This window comes from Siniperca chuatsi, linkage group LG10, assembly GCF_020085105.1.
Source record: "Siniperca chuatsi isolate FFG_IHB_CAS linkage group LG10, ASM2008510v1, whole genome shotgun sequence".
NCBI classification, from domain to species: Eukaryota; Metazoa; Chordata; class Actinopteri; order Centrarchiformes; family Sinipercidae; genus Siniperca; species Siniperca chuatsi.
Genome location: NC_058051.1, coordinates 12,262,740 through 12,281,920, shown reverse-complemented (window position 1 = coordinate 12,281,920; position 19,181 = coordinate 12,262,740). Strand labels below are relative to the sequence as shown.

Below are 19,181 nucleotides of genomic sequence, written 5' to 3'. Positions count from 1 at the left end.
ACATTTAACAAGCTGGCACCAGGGATTGTTTGGTTTTTCGAACATGAAAACAGTTGACAATTTACTTAAATCGACTAATAGATTAATCGACTAATAATTTCAGCTCTAATTTCACTCACACATTCAAAAGTGCTAAAAAACAAAAATGGTAGTGTATAATTCTCTTACAAATCTCTTTCCTGTCTAAATGGGATGAAGTTTAATTTCTCATTTCTGTGCTAATAAAAACTAAATTTTGAAAAACATGATGGACGCTTATGAGTAGGTTAAACCAAAGCCATTTATTTTTCTCACTCTCATTTTTTTATCTCTTAAGCAGTTGACTCCTGGAGAAAGCCACGACAAACTGCGGCGCGTGGATTCAAACAGGAAGTCAAGGAGCTTCAGCAAGCAGCCCAGCACTGGGGACTACTACAAGACCTTGGGCAGCGACACAGCCGAGCCCCAAGGGAGCAAAGTCATGGCGCCCAACGAGGAGGTAAGCCAGATCTCTGCTGTTCTATGACAACGTTCAATGTTGTGACAACATCACACATCATCCAGTTCATTAAATGAAGTATATGTATACATAATATGTCCAGTGTCCAATATGTTTGTTGTATAAAGGGGTCCCTCGGCCATCTTGTGCTTATCTAAAGTTTTGGAAAATGTATTATTAAAAATAATCAATTTCTCTTGATATATTTGCCTATAAATGCTATGAGTGGGAAGGTTCTTTTAACAGTGGCTCTGTATTTCTCTGTATCCACCTTAATTACCATAAACCAATAAGCGCGGACAGAAAAAGGCCACCATTATTTACAAGTTGTAAATGGTAAATTGTTTATTATATTATTCATGGTGGTGCATGGAAACAAACATATTGAGATATCATGGCTTATGTTTTTCCTTCAGAGGGCATTTGCTGCAATTTATTCATGTGTATTATCAAAAAAACACATGCTGTTCATCTGACATCCACAGGGAAATAATCTCTCAGAACTAGGTCACCTCCACCACCACAAATTTAACATTCAGTCATTTCCTTTTGATGTGGTGCAGCTTTGTTCATCAGGGCAGTAGCTGATTTCACACAAGGTATGATATTATAAAGTAATTATTTGGTAAAAGTTTAATATACTGTGCCCTGGTTGTACTGTTTAGGGTTGTGTGGGCATCTCGGTCTCTCATAAAGTCCTATTCAGGGTGAGGTTTAGATTAGATTAGATTAGATTAGATTAGATTCAACATTAATGTCATTACACATGTACAAGTACAAGGCAACAAGTGCAATAAGCAAGTGCAGGATATAAAGTATGTGCAGGATATTATGAAAATATTTTACAAGTGGTACTATGGACATTATATACAGAGGGCATTACTATAAACAGAAGTATACTGATGGATAAGTACAATAATGAATTGGACTGAGCAGAACAGTAGTGCAATGAATATTAAGTAGTGCAAATTATGGACAGAAATAACAGTGCAGTAGATGAGTTATTGCAGTATTCAGTGCATAGTACTGGAGTGCAAATGATGCACTATACTGTATGTATAAATAAGTCCGGTAGTGAAAATTAACCTGTGGTACATGAGCAAATTAGCAGCAGCAAAAACAATATAGCAGCATTTAAAGTTAAGGTAAATGAGGGGACAGTGGAATCAGCGGGAGGCAGAGTTCAGTAAGAAGACAGCTCTGGGAAAAAACTTGTTTCTCAGTCTGCTGGTCCTTGTCCAGAGGCACCTGAGGCACCTGCCGGAAGGCAGGGGAGAAAACAGTCTCTGGGCGGGGTGAGAGGAGTCCTTAAGAATGCTGCGGGCTCGACGCAGACAGCGTTTCCTCTGGATGTCCTCAATGGCTGGAAGTGGAGTCCCTGTGATGCGCTGGGCAGTTTTCACCACCCACTCCAGTGCCTTGCGCTCTGCAGCAGAGCATTTCCCATACCAAACTGTGACACAGTTGGTTAGGATGCTCTCTACTATGCAGCGATAGAAGTTCACCAGGATAGCTGAGGACAGTTGGTTCTTCTTCAGTGTCCTCAGGAAGAAGAGGCGCTAATGAGCCTTCTTGACCAGGCAGGAGGTGTTGGTGATCCAATACAGGTTCTCCAAAATATGGGTCCCCAGGAACTTGAGGCTGGGTGATGGTGTGTTGACATTGGGTTACCACACTGACTGCACTATTTGCCTGTCCCACTCAGCATGTTACATAATCTTGTGTCCTCTTGAGCTTTTGTTTGCTATCTGATGCAAACTCATTTCCATTGCCTTTTTAGTCTCCACCCCATTGTGTAAACTGTCCAAGAACCAACAATGGAACTAACTCAGGACAAACCCAGACAAGCGAGCGCTTAGCAGGAAGTCACCAATGCCTGAATCTCATATTTAAATTTTTTCTGTGGCCAAGGATCTGTTGTATGTATTAGCTTGTGTTAGTGACATCTTGTGATACCCTTATGATTTGTTTCTATTTGTATTAATGAATGCCTGTTATTTCCTTTTTTTAAATCGAGAAAGGGAGGAGGTTAACCTACAAAAACAAAGATGTAAAAGGTCACTTTGACCCCGACATTCAGGTATTATGTGGGGAGAACATTCACATTTTCTGTGTTATTTTCTGATCGACACAACTAGTAACTATGTTTCCTTTGATTCAAATTAGGCAATAAAGACATATAAAATGTAATGCACCTTGTTATTTCTATTTGTACTGTAGATGGAAATTCTATAGAATTGTAAATTAAACATTTGGATAGGGCTTCTGCTGACCAAAGGTATTAGTGATTACCTTGTGTGTTTTGACTCAGATAGCTAAAAAAGTATAACCCTAATCTCACGAAAGGAAGTTTGCATAAGTAAGCATATTTTAGATGCTAGATTACAAGTTAAAATGCATTTGCCCTTACGTGCCCTAAAAATATTCATCAAGGAAAATTTCTGTCTGTGCGCCCCAAAATTATTGGTTAAACTACCTGTTTGCTGCCACATACCTGCACAGGCAGCTGAATGAATAGAGTCTATTAGACTCTCAACAGTGTCCCTGGAGAGGTGTCCTTATAATCTCATGGGTATCAGCAGTGGGGGTGTTCTGGGTGATACGGGGTACAATCCACATTGAGCCAATTAAGGCCTCAGTGGGGCCCCTCCTGGTCTCAGAGGCACCCTAGCAGATGGACCGGCTAATCAACAGGAGCAACGGCACGTGCTGCCAAGACCCATATGGACAGCCATCCCCCCAACTCTCTGGGGGGTTCGAAAAGTAAAGGGGCCAACATGATGAGCACGCGTCTGAAGAATGAAGGAGGGGCGGGGTCGAGTTAAATGTCATGGTCCATTAACTTGCTTCCAGCAGAGTTATGGCACGCTTTCAGAGCGTGTCAGACGCGTGCGTGCTGGGAGATGGGGGGGGGGGTTAAAGCACTATCACTTGCAGTGACAGATGGCTTCTTCCCACTGTTTTCCCTCAGAGTTTCCCCCTAGAGATTAGGTCATATTAGCTCTGTTATTAGCAATAGGGTATTATGTCTTTATGAGTTGATTAAAGATGGCAGGAAGCAGAGGGAGGACACATTTAATAGGGCTGCATACATCTGTCAGCCCTCGACAGTCTCTGTGCAAGAATTTAATGCTCGCTCAGCCCAGCAGAGTTTCAACTGGCATGCCTATGTAAGCAGGGAAAACAAATACACTGTCACTGTTTCGTGTTTAATTGATAATTTTCAATTAATAAATTCATGTTTTTTCACAAGTCAAAAAAGGTATTTTAAAGAAGCAGATGTGTTAATTGTTTAATGTGTTTATTTTTTATTTTTGTTATTAATTAATGTGTTTTAAGAACATACAGCTGGCAAATGGAATGCAAAAATCACAGACTCCCAGAGGCAAAAAAAAATGCTTTGGGATTTTAATTATCAACGTTCAAGTGGTGTTTAAATTTAAGTGGACAATATCATTTCATGGGCCACCTGTTACATCCTGTTATCAGTGACCAAATATTGACCAAGAGAGTAATACAACAATGTGGTTGCTAGGAGAAACAACAAGTTAATGGGTATAAAATATGACTGACTAATTCTGCTCTGTACCTCCTTCTCCTCCGATCAGGGTTCCGTGTTATTGGAGGAGCCTACCGACAACCCTGCCCACAGCTCTGAGAATGGCACCATAGAGGAATCGGTCGCGCCCCACCTCCGCCCCCTCTTCCCCCAAGCAACCCGACGCCAACACCCCCTCCACCTCCTCCATTGCCCCCAGAGACGCCAACCACCCACAATTACTCTGCGAGCAGCACCTTTACCAACCAGCGACGCCCATCTTCCTCATCAGGAAGTGAGTGTCCCTTAACTAACTTTTTTTCTCCATCCTTTTATTTTTTTGTTTCTCTTCATTTCCTACTTTTTTTGGCACTAAACTTCTGTTTAAAATTCTTAAAAAATAATAATAAAGGCAATAAATTTATGCAAATAGTTTTCTGGTGAAATTTATGCTTATACACATTATTGGACAATTATTCCAATGAAGCAGAGCCCCTCGTGAATGAAGATGAGTTGAGTCTGACCCTAGCATCCTAAATAACAGATTATAAATTAATGATGTAGGGCTACCATTACCATGAGAAGTGGTTTAGTGTTCAGCCATTTCCTTAAGTGCCCCGCACTGCCCTGGATGCTGCTGTCTGATAGTGTGCACGCTGTTCTAGTTGCAGGGAAATTTTAACTGTTGTGTAATGTTGTGAGTTTTTCAGTGGTAAAAATGAGCTGTCCATGGTTCCCCTGAGTCTTGAAAATGCATGAAATGTTTAGGATTGATAAAAAAATAAGTCCTCATTGTGGGGTAAGATGTGCCAGTTTGACCAATACAATGTCTTTCTCCAAAATACACTATTTAAGTCCCAGAATTTCACCCAACAATAGAAAAGTTGTTAAATTTGATTATGCTTAATAAAATGTGTGATCCGTGTTAAAGGTCAAGATCATATAACTTATTATCATAATTTCTCACAGGACTTTACAGAAAGATCTAACTAATTAATAATCAACCACAAGACAACATTAAGTAATGTCTTATATAACAAATAACACACTTGGAAGCAAATTAAGCACAACACACTATCGTATCAAAGAAATCTACACCACCTAGCCTAGCCTGTTAAATACTGCCAACTTTTGAACCTCAGAGAAGATGAGGAAAATGTCCCAAAGTAATCATGGGAGAATCAATGGGAGAAACCTTGGGTCGGTTAGTGTCAAAGAGGGATCCAAAATGGCTGGGCATGCAACAGGTGCTCAGACGTCAAACAACAGTAACATAAAGAGTGACAAGAGATAAAACATACAAGACAAACATGACATTTTTTTGTCTTTTGGTAATAATTAAAAATATTATACTAATGTTTTTCTTCATTTTCGTGATTGTCAAGCCAACACTGTTCTTCTGCTACTATTACCTAATCATTTTTCTCCCCATTAACCCCTTAATGTGCATTTCTGTTTACATGTTCCTTCTTTCACTTGCTCCATCTCCACCTGTTTCTCTCCATTTTTGTTTGTTTTGTATTTTTCCTTCTTTTTTCCTGCCATGGTCTGTCCTCACTGCTGCTTTGTCAAGGCGGGGATATGTCTGCCTCTCAGGCAGAGGGAGGGGCACCAAGACAAATGAAGAGTAAGTACAGATTGCAAACCAGTCTTTAAACAAAATCAGTTCACTCGGTTACACATATCGAATTTGGGGTTCACAATGGGCCTTTACACTTTCCTTAACATTTTAAAATCATAATCTAGAGTCTAGAGTAGTCATATAAATATTTTGCCAATTACCAGTAACAGAGTCAGAAAGATATCAGCAACCCATGTGATTCCTCAAAACAGTGGCTGAACTTAATCAGTTTTCTTGTACAAGCCTTAATGCTTTGTTTATTTTCTTACATTTTTTACAGTAGTAAAAATTTACTATCACTGTAGAAAGTCTTTTTGGTGGACTACAGATTACCATAAATGTTTAAGATAATTCATTAATTAATAATAATAAGTATATAATGATTAATAGTTATAGAATAGAATATTCTCTCAAAATGTTCTTTTTATCTCAATAGAGTGAAGAGAAACCACGAAAAAACACATTTCACCTTGTGAGGTGGTTTGAGAATTTAAAGTTTTATAGTATATTATACTATTTTTCTTATAACATAATTTTAGAATTGGAAAAATAGCCACATAGGGTACAGATAATAAAAACGGGAAATACTAGTTTAGAACATCATTTCTGGTATTTGTCGTGGACACAGCATGTGAGGAAGCTCATTATTTCAAACAAAGGTTTAAGCGATGGATCTATTACAGTAGGGGCTTCAGCTTTGTGTCATAGCAGACAAGCAGCTCATAGGGCAATATACAGTACAGTTTTTTATAAACCAGTAATAAACAGCAACATCAATTAAGCTGCAATTATCCAATTGTCTTATCTATCTATGCTCCACCTGCTGCATAATGGTAGGATAGCAATAAAATACTTAAAGTTAAAGAGTAGTATGTGCTCTATAATGGCATGAGTTGTGCTTCAGCATTAATAAGGTAATAAACAGGTAGTTAGGTGGTCATAAAATGAAAAGCCACCTACACATCTCAGAGCTCAAGTTGAATTTAGAGCTCAGATACTTGTTGAGATGACGGCAACAAACCAGGTGGCTGACTGAAAATGCTGCTGCAACAATGTAAAATGGTTAGAAGTGTTCTATTGTTTTCTAATGATCAAAAGGGGGAAGAAGATTATACTTTTTATATTGTACAGGACACATTTTTATCTGAAGTGCTGAGGAGCAGTGTGTGCTCACTAATGATATGAGTTGTTCTACGGTGTTAAACAGGTAATAGACAGACAGTTTGGTGGCCATAAAATGAAAAGCCACCAACACATCTGAGAGCTCAAGATGAGTTTACAGCTCAGATGCTCATTGTGATGACGGCAACAAACCAGGTGGCTTGAAAATGCTGCTGCAACAATGTAGACGGTTAGAAGTTCACTATTGTTTTCTATTGATTAACAGAATAGAGAGGATCCTACTTTTTATATTACAGGATATATATAGGACACATCTCTATCTGAAGTGCTTCGCGACTAACAGCAGCAACAAGCAAACCCAGCTCACAGCAGAAAACCTTTTGTGCTGTGAGAGGCTATTTGTCAAATGTTCTCTACCTGTCACAGCTCCACCCTCCTTTAGACTCACTCTGGCAGACCTGCTGAGTCCACACCTCTAGCCTAAACATAATTTAACTAACAAAACACACAGCTTCTGACACAAAAACACACAAATACAAAGGTGTATTCAAACAGATATAAGTATACCAATTTCAGTCCAGTGTAAGTTTTTCTTTTAGCCTTTAAACACATCTGATTGTGGATAATCAAGTGTTCTGGAGCTCTGCAATGATGATTTGTCAGGGGAAAATGGATGAAGGTAGGCTGTATATATTGCCAAAATTAGATTAAATTAAATTACTTTTTTGGTGACTGATCCAGTTACATTTTGAGTAAGAATGTTTTTACAAGAACTACAAGCACAAGTTTTGGTTGCACTCATTACACATCGTAAAAGTGTGTCAGGGTTCAGTAGCTGTTTTCTTTTATCCACAAACTTTTCACAAGCCACAGTTTGAGTGTGTGCAACTGCACATTGTATAAGGCTCAGGGGGTGTTGGTCACCAGTCTCGCTTTCTTTCGCTTTCTTGCTTTCTTTTTCCAATAAATGTTAGGTGAAACTGTATGCATGTCATGAATGCATGTATGATTGAATTGTGTGTCAGGTTTGCTGCAGCGAGGATTGGTCCGTTCCGGTGGACTAACAAGCTGGGGATTGAAGGGCAACTGTGTGTGTGTATGTGTGTGTTAATTCCTGCCCGGCTTGCCAATGGCTCGCTGTCACTTCCAGTTACTGCTGATTCCTTTAGATTTCCCCCGACTGTGATGATGGGTCTTTAATAGAAAGCTGCTCTCTCCTCCCCAAGAGAGAGAGACAGAGAGAGGGAGAGCAAGGGAGAGTGAGGAGGGGTGGCAGGCTAGCGAGGCTTTGTGTCCAGCTAGACCATTGTGGTCGATGCAACAGGGAACATTTTTACGGGAGGACTTGTTTTTCCCATTCCCCAAGTAGAAAATGAGTGATCAATGAGGGACTGAGGATATTCAATTCATTGGAGGTTTACATTCATTAAAACAGGTGAGGTAGCTGTTGGCTCTTTGGGCCAAAATATGTGAAATTTAATTGTTGTAATTAGTTGTGCATTACATTATCACATTTGATTAGAGCGTTTTACAGCCACATCATAAATGTTTGTGCATAGATAAAACTAAATTAATAGCTACATTGTTATTGTTCCATATTTTGTTACTTCCCCATTGACATTGGAGTTTGCTGTTTGAATATATTTGTATGTGGTTATTCATGTGTTAATGTTACCGTTTTGACATTTCAAATTTCTTTAATTTTGTCTGTCCTTAAAAAGTGAAAACAAAGTTCCTTTGTAATAGCATTACCAATAGAGGTCATAGTTGAAGTCTGTCTGAATTTGTTGCATTCTTCACTATAAGCAGATTAGGGTCTATGGAAGCTGAATGTATATATTTTACCATTGATCTACTTTTTAAAAAGTTCAGCTTTGCTGTGTATACGTCAGGTGACACTCTGAAAGAGACTCTCTTTGGGTTCACTGTAGTGAAATAATTTTGAATTGCTCCTTCCCATATAATTCCGGCTCACTGCAACTGTTGATTGATGTAACAGTTGCCTAATGTGCTGAATTCTCATTGGTTTATTTGTAGTGTCTTGAGTTTTGTAGCTGGGAAGCTATTTGATTAATCCAAATTGTGTCAAACCGTTTCAGAGAGACATGTCTTAAGCAAATCCTGAACCTCAAGAGTTATAAAGGCAAATGCCAACTGAAGTAAACAAATCTAAAAAGAAACTTATCAAGCTTATCAATGAGAGACAGTGGCTCAATACACCATAATGACCTCCCATCACTGTGCAGCATGCTTCAGGTCAGCATTGTTACCTGCCTGATCCGATGAAATATTTAACACTGAAATGCCACCCAACCCTTCTCTCGCTCCCTCTTCTTCAGTGTATCTCTCTCACTCTCGCTGTCTCTCTCTCCCTCTGTTCTGTCGTTCTTTCTACCCGGTTTCACTTTTCTCCTCGATCCTTTTGTCTGCAGGCACAAAATCTTTCAACATGATGTCCCCCACTGGCGACAACTCGGAGCTGCTGGCAGAGATCAAAGCAGGGAAGAGCCTCAAGCCCACACCTCACAGTAAAGGCTACACCACTGTCTTTTCCAACAGCGGACCCACAGGCAACAATGTAGGTCCACAGCCTTCCTCCACTACTGATGATACATTTATGTAACAGTCACTGACAAATACAGAATTGCTCATTTTTGAAATTCAGCCACAGTTTTTGCAATTACTTATGGTTTTGATGTCACTCTGCCTTAAACGAATCCGGAGAAATTAAGCAAAATTATCACATCATTGTCGGTCCCACAGTAATGCTTCCTTCCTGATCACATCAGTGCAACTTTATAAATCTGAATTTAATTTGATGGAAACAAGAAAAAGTAATTCACTGATGATTCAGGGTTCCTACCCCAGAATTTGTTTATTGCCAAGTTTTAATAAGTTTGGAAACTGTGCACAATCTTAGCGAGGGGACACCAGAGCTCTCTGACCTCAGTGAATAGATCACCTCAATCATGTGAATTGTAGTACTGTACTTGTCTCTATTTAGAAACAACAGTATTTCTATCCCAGTTTCTAATTCTAATATTGTTTCGCAAAGAAAAATAGTCTGAAATACTTTGATTTGTCCTTTCTCTGATATTCAATGCCACATTGCATTGCTCCTTCTAAACCGCGTGTCGCTCTACTATGTTGTCATTGGTCCCTTAAGGCTAAGAAGGCAACCTATTACCTCAATTACTTAACACACATTACAGTGTCATCATTCATACTGAATGAGTCAGAGTCAACGTGGTCATAAGCCGGATGGGTTCAACTTAAGCTACTGTAGGTAAAGTTTAACTAATGTGTCAGAATCTGGAAGAAATCTTAGCATCATGTGACACATTAAATTTCCACAAGAATGCCTAATACTGCCTTCTAGCTGTATGTGTCTAAGGATGTAGTTAGGAGAGTAGTTACTGGTTAAAAAAATCCACCAGTTATCAGTTTTGTCATGCCCCATGTTCTCCTGTCCATCGGTGTCTTTATTTTTCTCCAGGAAAACACTGCATCTCCACCAGAGACCCGTACATCTAGCCCACCAGCCAAGCCATCATCCCCTCCACCATCCAATACGTCTGTCACCTCACCACCCACCACCCCTAGTCCCAGCCCCAGTCCAACTGGCTCTGGATCTGCCAGGACCATGTCAACCTCTGCAAGCTACGAGCAACTGTCCTCCAACTCTGTGATCAATGGGAACAGTGGTGGCAGCATGGCAGGAGCAGAGTCGGGGCGGAAAATGAGCCTTGCGGATGTGGAGGCGTTAGTTCCCACTCATGATGAACAGGGAAAAGCGATCCCTGAATGGAAGAGGCAGGTGATGGTGCGAAAGCTTCAGGTCAAGATGCAAGAGGAAGAGGAGCACAAGCGCAAGGTAGGCAAGATGTTGCAAGGCTGTAGTAAGGTCCAGAAGTTTTGTCGTGTCTTAGCTATCCCATTTGTGCTCCCGTAAATTTAAAATGCTCTGCAGCCTTGATTATATATGGCTTCAATTTCAAATTATTAACAACACAAAGGGGATAGCTGCTGCTTGGATTTGAGTGTGGATTTTTGTGATTTTTGAACAATGAGGTTGTATAAATGTATTTTTAGTATTCATTCATGACACAAGTTTTGCTCTCTTTTTGACTTGTCAAACATTTAGTTGAGTGTGAAACATCCAATGGGAGTCAAGACTACAAGTTCACAAGTTAATTTAGCATCTATGCTTTCCTGACATGATAGCTGAAGGAGAGTGTCTGTACTGTCAAACAACTTGATCACTTTTTGAGCATTTCTCAGTTTAATTGCAATCACCTGCCTTATACTTATCTTTACAACAAATACCATGGCCAATGTTATTCAACAAGGGTTTCAGTCAGCACACTGAACATGTTTTGCAAACAAGCTTTGTTTCTAAATTTGATTATTTGGCTTTAGAATCACTGACATCTACCTCTCTTGTACTCTTATATGATCCATGAAGTGATACTGACATGTATTGTTTTGTTTATTTGTTGAGATGCAGTGGCATCATTAGAATGTCTAATTGGCTGTCGGGTCTAAAAGTAGTAAATTAAGCTGAACGTATTTTAGTGATATATTTTCCCCTGTAAATAACACATTGAAAGATAACTTGCATGAAGCGGCATTGGACATAGCTAGCTCTAAATGTAGACATCCATGTGCTCACTAATTTTTAAATTATTTCTTTGTTTCTTAATTCATCTCTGCATGTTTCTTTTTTTCATATTTATAGCCTTTATGAATAGCAAGAGACTTTTTGGAGTGCAGTGAATTGAATACTTGGCTACAATACCCATCACAACATTAACACACTTGACTAATGGATTCACAGTGTGGGCTGGTGTTTGATGATGAAGTTTTGCGGCTCCAAGTTTTTACATGCTGATTCAGTGGTGTGATGCCGGGCCCTTTCACACTACAGGTAAACCAGTAATAATAACAAAAATACTAATATAAAAAAAGAAAAAAGAAAATAAATAATTACATTTGTAGACCACTTTACTCTTAAAGTTGCAAAATACATCAAATAAAATGTGCGTGCAGTGAGGGTAAAAAGCCTGAATGCCATCTCCTTGAATTTGTTTTTTTTTTTACAGGCAGATCATGATATGTTAAAGAGTAACTCCACACCTAGTCCCTCAATCAGAAAAACCTTTGTTGCACTAACCTCTTTGGGTTGACAGTTTCAACTCTGTGGCACCTCTAACCACACCGAGTGTGATTTCCTATCATTGTTGGGTGTGGACTGTCTGTTGCACTGGTACCAGTACCCAACAGTAATGTAACATTACACTATAGTGCAGTGTTACATCATATTTGGGTTGCAGACAAATGAAAAATTTAACTGCTGGATTTCAGTAAAAGCAGAATTTTCAGCGTTTGTGTAGTTACTCTTTAACCAAGAACATAAAAAAACTGACTTGTAAAAATGGGAGAGAGAAACTGTAAAGAGGGATAGAGCAAATATAGATGTAAAAGATCTGCAGAGTCAAGTGCCTAAAAAACAAATGTAATCATGTTGCGAACCTGTACCACTTAAATATAAATATTGGTATAATTAATAAACTATATAGTTTACCAATCAATTCAAAAAGGACAAAGCTTTCTCTGTTCTCTTTGACTCAAACTAGAAAGTAGAAGTAGAAAGTTCTGTGCTTGTAATGAGGCAGTGCCATTGCACCACTAAATCCATGTAAATCCTGTGTGTCAAGATGGATTTGCACTGAAGCGTGTGTTCACACCAGGAAGTTCGAGCTGAAGGAATCCCTCCCTCCTTCCCTTTTTTCTTGTCTTTTGGTCTCCTTTGACCTCTGATTTAGTTTGCGGCAAGCGGGCACTACCAGCCTCAGGAATGGCACTACTCCCACGTCCACAATGCTATTTTGGGCCCATTTGGAGAACTGATGACAGAGGATGACCTAAACCGTATTGAGAAGCAAATTGAGAACCTGCAGGTCATGCACAAGGTCTCAGAAGTTGAGAAGGAGCTGGAAGAACTGGAGCGGGAGCTTCACCAGCTCCTACCAGTGTCTGCTGCCCTCAATCAAGGGCACTTCTCAGTCAATCCAAAGCAGGTACATGGCCAAGCTGAAGATCTTCCAGCCTGGTGCAACAAGATTTCTACCCTGCTCAAGAGTATGGCCATTCTTCTTGCCACTCTCGGGGGAAAAGAGGTAGACATCTTGGATCTTATATGTCCTGGATATTCTCAAGAAGAGGCAAGGATTGTGGGTGCAGGTCAGTCTGAACCAGCAGGATCAGTTGGGACTGGATTTATTGGACGGTCTCAGTCCTTCTCAGCAAGAGAGGATGTAGAGAAGGAGATAAAACAGTGTGGAGTTTCAGTGAAGAACCTTAAGGCCAATTATGAAATTCAGAATCAGTCGCTGTCTGCAGATAACAACGCAAATAGGGTGTACAAACGCAAAAGGTCACTCCCTGTGGTAAGTGAGTCTAGTTATCGTCCAGAGACAATTCGTGAGGATGATGTCCCTTGTTCCTGTGCTGAGGTCCTTCAGACCCATACCAATGGAGATTTACCTTCAGTGGAGGAATCAGTCTTACCACTTGTTGAAGAGCCACTTATCATCGCATCTCATGCTCCTCAGACGTATGTGCCCTCTGAGGTAATGGCTCCAACCACCATTGAACAGTTCAACCAGATTCTTTCTGCAGACCCCATTTTAAATAATGATCAACCAACAAGAAGCTTGGAGGTGCAGACAGATCTAAGCTGCGTCCAGGAATGCATTGAAATGAGGAAAGAGAGAATTGTCTTCCTGTTCCTTGAACACTGGCGGAAGTACACTATCTCTGAATCTTATCGGACTAAATATACTGGCAGGAGAGGAAATCATTTAGACGTGGGCTTGGAGGACTACAACCAATTTAGTGCACAGATTGGTGGGGAGATGCAGAGTGAAGACGACAAACTCCTCCTTTTCATGAAGTCAAAGCAGGTAGTAGGGAATCTGATTGGCCACTGGAGGACAATCATGAGTCAAGTGCCCACACGCCAGATCCGCAGGCTGAGTCGTGCCCAGATGATCTACTGGCCAGAGCACTTCTTGCCACACATCAACGGGTCACCTGTGAGGTACGAAAGCCTAACCCTTGACCTCTTCATGCTTGGATACTTCCAGTTGCTGGAAATGAACATGTCTCGCAGTGAGCGCAAATTCCGCCACCTCTTGTGCTATGAGATGTTTGATCGTCTTGGTACCCATAAATGGGAGGTCATAAGGCTGTTTCACAAGGAGGTCATGGAGGAAATTGAGAGAGGGAAACGAGACTGGGCGGATGGTTTTGAAGACATAAAACTCAAGTATTTTGGAGACTCGGATGATGGGGGAGGTGTGATGACAGCTTCTCTACATTCCATGTCTCCTGACATGTCCATCATGCCAATGCAGGAGTCACTCCCTCCCCCACCTTCTCATCCTCCACCTCCTCCACCACCTACCCATCCTGCACCCCCACCTCCAAATGCACAGTCTACTCCACCAGCACCATTACCACAAGCTTCCCTAACAGCCTCACAATCAGATGTTTCTCCAACATCATCATCACCTGCTGCATCCCAGGATGGTGTATCTGACAATGGCCAGTGTGTGGAGCAGAGAACCTTGAAGGACTCATTGGAGGACAATGTACAGGGGGATGTAAAAGCCAGTGAGCAGATGTCATCAAATGTGGCAGTGGTTTCTAATGGGAAAAGTTCAGAGCAGGACCATATGCAGAGCTTGACAACCGAAACTGTACAACACACTGATACAACAGCAAAAGCTGAGACACTGCAGGACACAAAAAAAAGCTTAGTATCAGATCCAGTGAAAGATGTTCCACCTGTTACTGTTAAAATCATAGAGGAACCTCATGTTGATAAACCTCCACCCAGAGATGAACATAATGAAGACTCAATTAAAGTGATTTATGAGCTAAAAGAGTTCAGCAGTGAGGAGATCATCAGATACATTGACCGAAGCTTTGCCTTTTGGAAAGAAAAGGAAGCTGAGCTTTTTGATATCTAACAACTATGTGGACTAAGGGTCCATACAACCAGAGAGGAAATCCATAAAGAGCAGGATCAGGGAAATTAACCTGCAAAGTGGAGTATGCTGAGAAAGGAAACTAATCTGGCTTTTAGTCCATGTCACATAAGGGACTTAACTCCAGCAAAGCAAAGAGCATCCACTTAGGTGTACTGACTTTACCATTTGCATATGCTGAAGTGGATGAAAAGAAAGCCTGTGATGTCAAAAGACACATAAATTTGCTACAACCATTTCATTTTGAATTGTGTTGAACCAAGAGCTGAATCTAGTATGATTGATTGCCATGGTACACTACTTCTAGGAAAACAAGTTTTTAAAGGAAACGATTTGCCATAAATGCCATCTTTGTAAGGAAAGAACATAATTGGTAAAACTCTGCACACTTTGTTTGTATTGAATACTTCAAATTGCATTTCATGTTGAGATAGCCTCAGTGGCTCACTATCTCAGAAAGGCAAGGGATTCACTTCACGGTCTAAAAACTATTGTTTTAAGTGATCTTTGTTTGAAGGCAAAGAAACTAGGTCTTCAGTGTGCTTGAAGGGTTTATGGTTACTTCGTGGTTTACAAATGGCCCTTGTCTGTGACCTCCCGATTTTGTTTATACAATGTGTGCCTTTCAGTATAGATTCCAAAGATTAACAGGTATGGTACATGAAAGGCCTGGAGAAACGGCTCAGAGTTTGGTACTTTTTCATTAGTAATTCAGTAACTTGACATTTGCACATTTCTGTCAACAAATTGAAGCATTCACTTGACAAAGATATTATCATCTAAATGAAACATCAAATTAAGGGTTTGTAATTGTTCCATGAAGACTGTTCCATCTTTTTGTTACTCTATTTATAATTTGAGTGTTTTTGAGAGATTTGCTCAAACTTTCCATAATTTAAATTTGTGTTCCTTTATTATTTGGTTTCTACATTGCTGTTAGAAATAAAGTTTGTTGACATTTTTGTGATTATATGATTTCAGTAGTTCTTTCCAAAATCATTCTACTTTAACTGTTGGGTGTACTCAACTGAAACACATGGCCAACAGAATATTTCAATTATCTGAATAGAGATCAGACCAAATTAATATATTTTAAATAATCACACTGATATACGTACCAATGAAAGAGCCACTGTGAAACAACAAGCTCTTGAGTGTGTAATCCTCTGCTGCGACACTTGTAGCAGTAAAGAACCAAACTATTCTCATAGTGTCTCTTCTGCAGCATCAAGATTACCTTCAAATAACCCTCTTAGCACCACCCGCTGTCATGCTATCTGTGGCTTACAGGAGCCATATGGAGGTTACAGTGAATCTTGATCAACTCACAATCCAAAAGGGAAGGCATCCAGCTGGTAAACTTAAAGGCATATTTATAGATTTATATTTATGTACAGTATTTGTTACAGATTTGGTGAATGTAAATAGCACAATGATGACTAAGCAGTAATTTTTTTATACCAACACTGAAGCTATACAGTGTAAGTCATGTACAGGACTATAATTAGTTCCGCTTTTAATCTGCCAAGCTTGCACACTGCACAAGGACAAACATTTGTATTTACAGTATTGCTTGTACATATGCAAGTGACTGTCAAGTCAACACTAACTTCAGACAGTGAATGCATTGGCAAATAAAACAAATAAACACAAACAACAATTTAATATTGTAATTCTAAGCCCACTTAAACAGAATGTGTCCAGACCACATAGAGGTTTATGTATTATATGTCTACGAAATCATATTGAAAGATTTTACTAAATATAAATCTATGTAGTACAAAAGTGGTAACAGGTAATACCCTACTGTTTATAGCTGATACAACTAGAGGTCTGCTCAGGCATGAAATAGACACCCCAAACTAGCCTGTATCCGCATCTTTCAGATTCAATCCGACTTGCACTGCCAAATTCATAACCCACGGTGACCCACTAGAACAAAATAAAAGTAGCTTATAATTGCCAATTGCCTATTCCTTTAACATGTTAAGTGGCAATAACACTACACAAATTGCCACCAACTACCAGCACATGATTTTTCTAATATCATAATAATAAAGCATCTGCCTTCCCTGTTAGTATATCAAAGTCAACTTGCCTTTTACTAATTTTGGCTAGATAATCTTGACTGATAAACGGGAATTCTGAGCTTCTTACTCAGAGGAACCCGACAATTCATACAGTCATAATCCAGAAGAGTGTACAGACACAATTATAGGTCATACAAGTTTTCCCTGAATTATTGAAAATTTTGGGAAAGTTGCCTGTTATCAATTTTTATTGCATCTATTGTTGAGTGTAATGGATGCTTGCCAGGCTAATGCAATGTATTGGCTACAGTACACTCTCTGGCTCACATTGATGTAGTCCGTTGGCGCAACGGACAACATGAACCTGACCCAAAAACTTATACCTTTTTGAGTCTCATCGGGTATAGGTTGGGTAGCAGAACTTTAATTCTAACAATTAGTGTCGCTTAATTTTTCCTTTTGTCATTATTTTTAACTGAAATTGCCCAGCAACTCTTTAGCAGTTACAATTGATTAGCTTAACTGTTGCCTTCCCTTTTTAGTTGTTATGGAATTTATTGGCCACATGATCAAATTTTAAAGCAATAGGCTGTTGATTTTTTTCCTCCAGCAGTTATTCCTTCAGTAATAAAAGGACAATGGTCACAGGTTCGATTCCTGTGTGGAGCCTGCATGTTCTCTTCATGTTCATCTGGGTTCCATTCAGTGCTCTAGTTACCTCTCAAAAACAGTTGTGTGGATGGAGTATTTACTAATGTTAGTGCATAACAATAACATTGCTGAGCTTAGAGGTTCAAGAAGTCACTGGTAAACTACTCCCACTTATACAAGTTGGTTTGTATAGATGCTAACTAAACACTACTTTGGCCTCTAGTACATTTGCTCTAAAGCTATTGCTGTTTGGTTTCATCAGATTGGTCTCTACATCAACACTACAATGCTACATACTTTTATGTACATTCCTTTCCTACTGTTTATATTACATAGCTGGTAATGAGTGGTGTGATAAGCTGAATAAAATGTTCAATATTCTAAAATATGCAACACAGTGTAAACCAGGTGCAATTCACAGGTTTATACAGTACTACCTTTTGTAATCAAGTCACTTTCAAAATACTTTTATTTTACAATGTCAGGTTCTACTTCAGTCACACAACTGAATTTTAGGGTGTCAAGGATGTCATGCCTGTGGCCCACATGACCCATTTAAGGTACTAAACACAAGCAAATCTGGGACTTGTGGATGAGCAGTAAGTAGCCTTATTCCAGTGTTAATACAATCTATATTTGACCATGTGAATTAATTACCAGTGCACATGTGCACTTCAGCTCTCTATTCAAAGCAAATCTATCACCAAATTTTTGTGTTGTTTTTTTTTTTTTCTTGCTCCGTTATTCCCAGGGGAATCATTAAAAATTAACTGTGTAGATAATCTTACCTGGATTAATGTTTGCCAGGGCAAGTGAAAAGCTTTAGTAAGAGGAATGCAAAAGGGTAATGTAGCTTGTCAGGCAAAGATGAGCAATCTAAGAATGTTGCCCTCTTTCTCTCCCCCTGCTCCACCTCCTGTGAAACTGTCTTGGACAAGGCATATAGATGATCTTGTTGTAAAGATTGGGAGGAATTTTAATTTGTTATATTCTTTAATATCTTATTGTCAATTTTATATTCATGATTCTTGCCCTGCAGCACTTGCTTAATATTTCTTATATTTCTACTATGTTTATTGTTTTGCACCAAAATACCAAAGCAAATTCCTTGTATGTGTAAACTTATTTGGCAATAAAGCTGATTATGATTATAAAGAGGTGCTCTCCTTTTCTAACATCCTACTTGACCAAACAAGTCCTGCAGACTCTAGTTTTATCACATCTAATATTGCCCAAAGATATGGCAAAGAAGGATCTAGGAAAACTGCAGCTGGCTCAGAACAAAGCAGCTCGTCTTGCCCTTCGATGCACACTAAGATCTAATGTAAACAACATGCATGTCAATCTCTCCTGGTTGAAAGTTGAGGAGAGACTGACAGCATCACTCCTTATTTTTGTTAGAAACATTAATGTATTGAAAATTCCTAATGGTTTGTATAGTCAACTTAAATTCAGCTCTAACATACATACCTACCCCACTAGACATGCCACCAGAGGTCTCTACACAGTTCCTAAATCTAGAACACAATCAAAGCAACGCACAGTATTGTATCGAGCCATGGTTGCATGGAACTCACTTCCAGCTCAGATTGCTAAAGCACATAATAAAGCAAGCTTTAAAAAACAAATGAAGCAGCACCTAATAGCCTTATGCTTGTAACCACATTTTGTACATTTTCTTTTTTTT

The 19,181-nt window shown here is 39.4% G+C and overlaps 2 protein-coding genes across 2 annotated transcripts in view; both read left to right on the top strand.

Moving 5' to 3' along the window:
* Positions 1-19,181, top strand: part of espn (espin) — a 53,192-nt gene that overhangs the window by 25,082 nt on the left and 8,929 nt on the right. Inside the window, 6 exon segments of the mRNA XM_044210488.1 lie at positions 317-478; positions 4,087-4,159; positions 4,162-4,311; positions 5,590-5,643; positions 9,192-9,337; positions 10,256-10,633. Of these exon segments, the coding sequence (XP_044066423.1) occupies positions 317-478; positions 4,087-4,159; positions 4,162-4,311; positions 5,590-5,643; positions 9,192-9,337; positions 10,256-10,633 (963 nt within the window).
* Positions 10,641-18,748, top strand: LOC122882760 (espin-like protein). The gene has a single exon (XM_044210489.1). The coding sequence runs from the start codon at positions 12,669-12,671 to the stop codon at positions 14,793-14,795; it is 2,127 nt and encodes a 708-aa protein (XP_044066424.1). The 5' UTR covers positions 10,641-12,668; the 3' UTR covers positions 14,796-18,748.

Coding starts and splice junctions, on each gene's coding strand:
- LOC122882760 (XM_044210489.1), top strand. CDS start 12,669: ATGACAGAGGATGACCTAAACCGTATTGAGAAGCAAATTGAGAACCTG.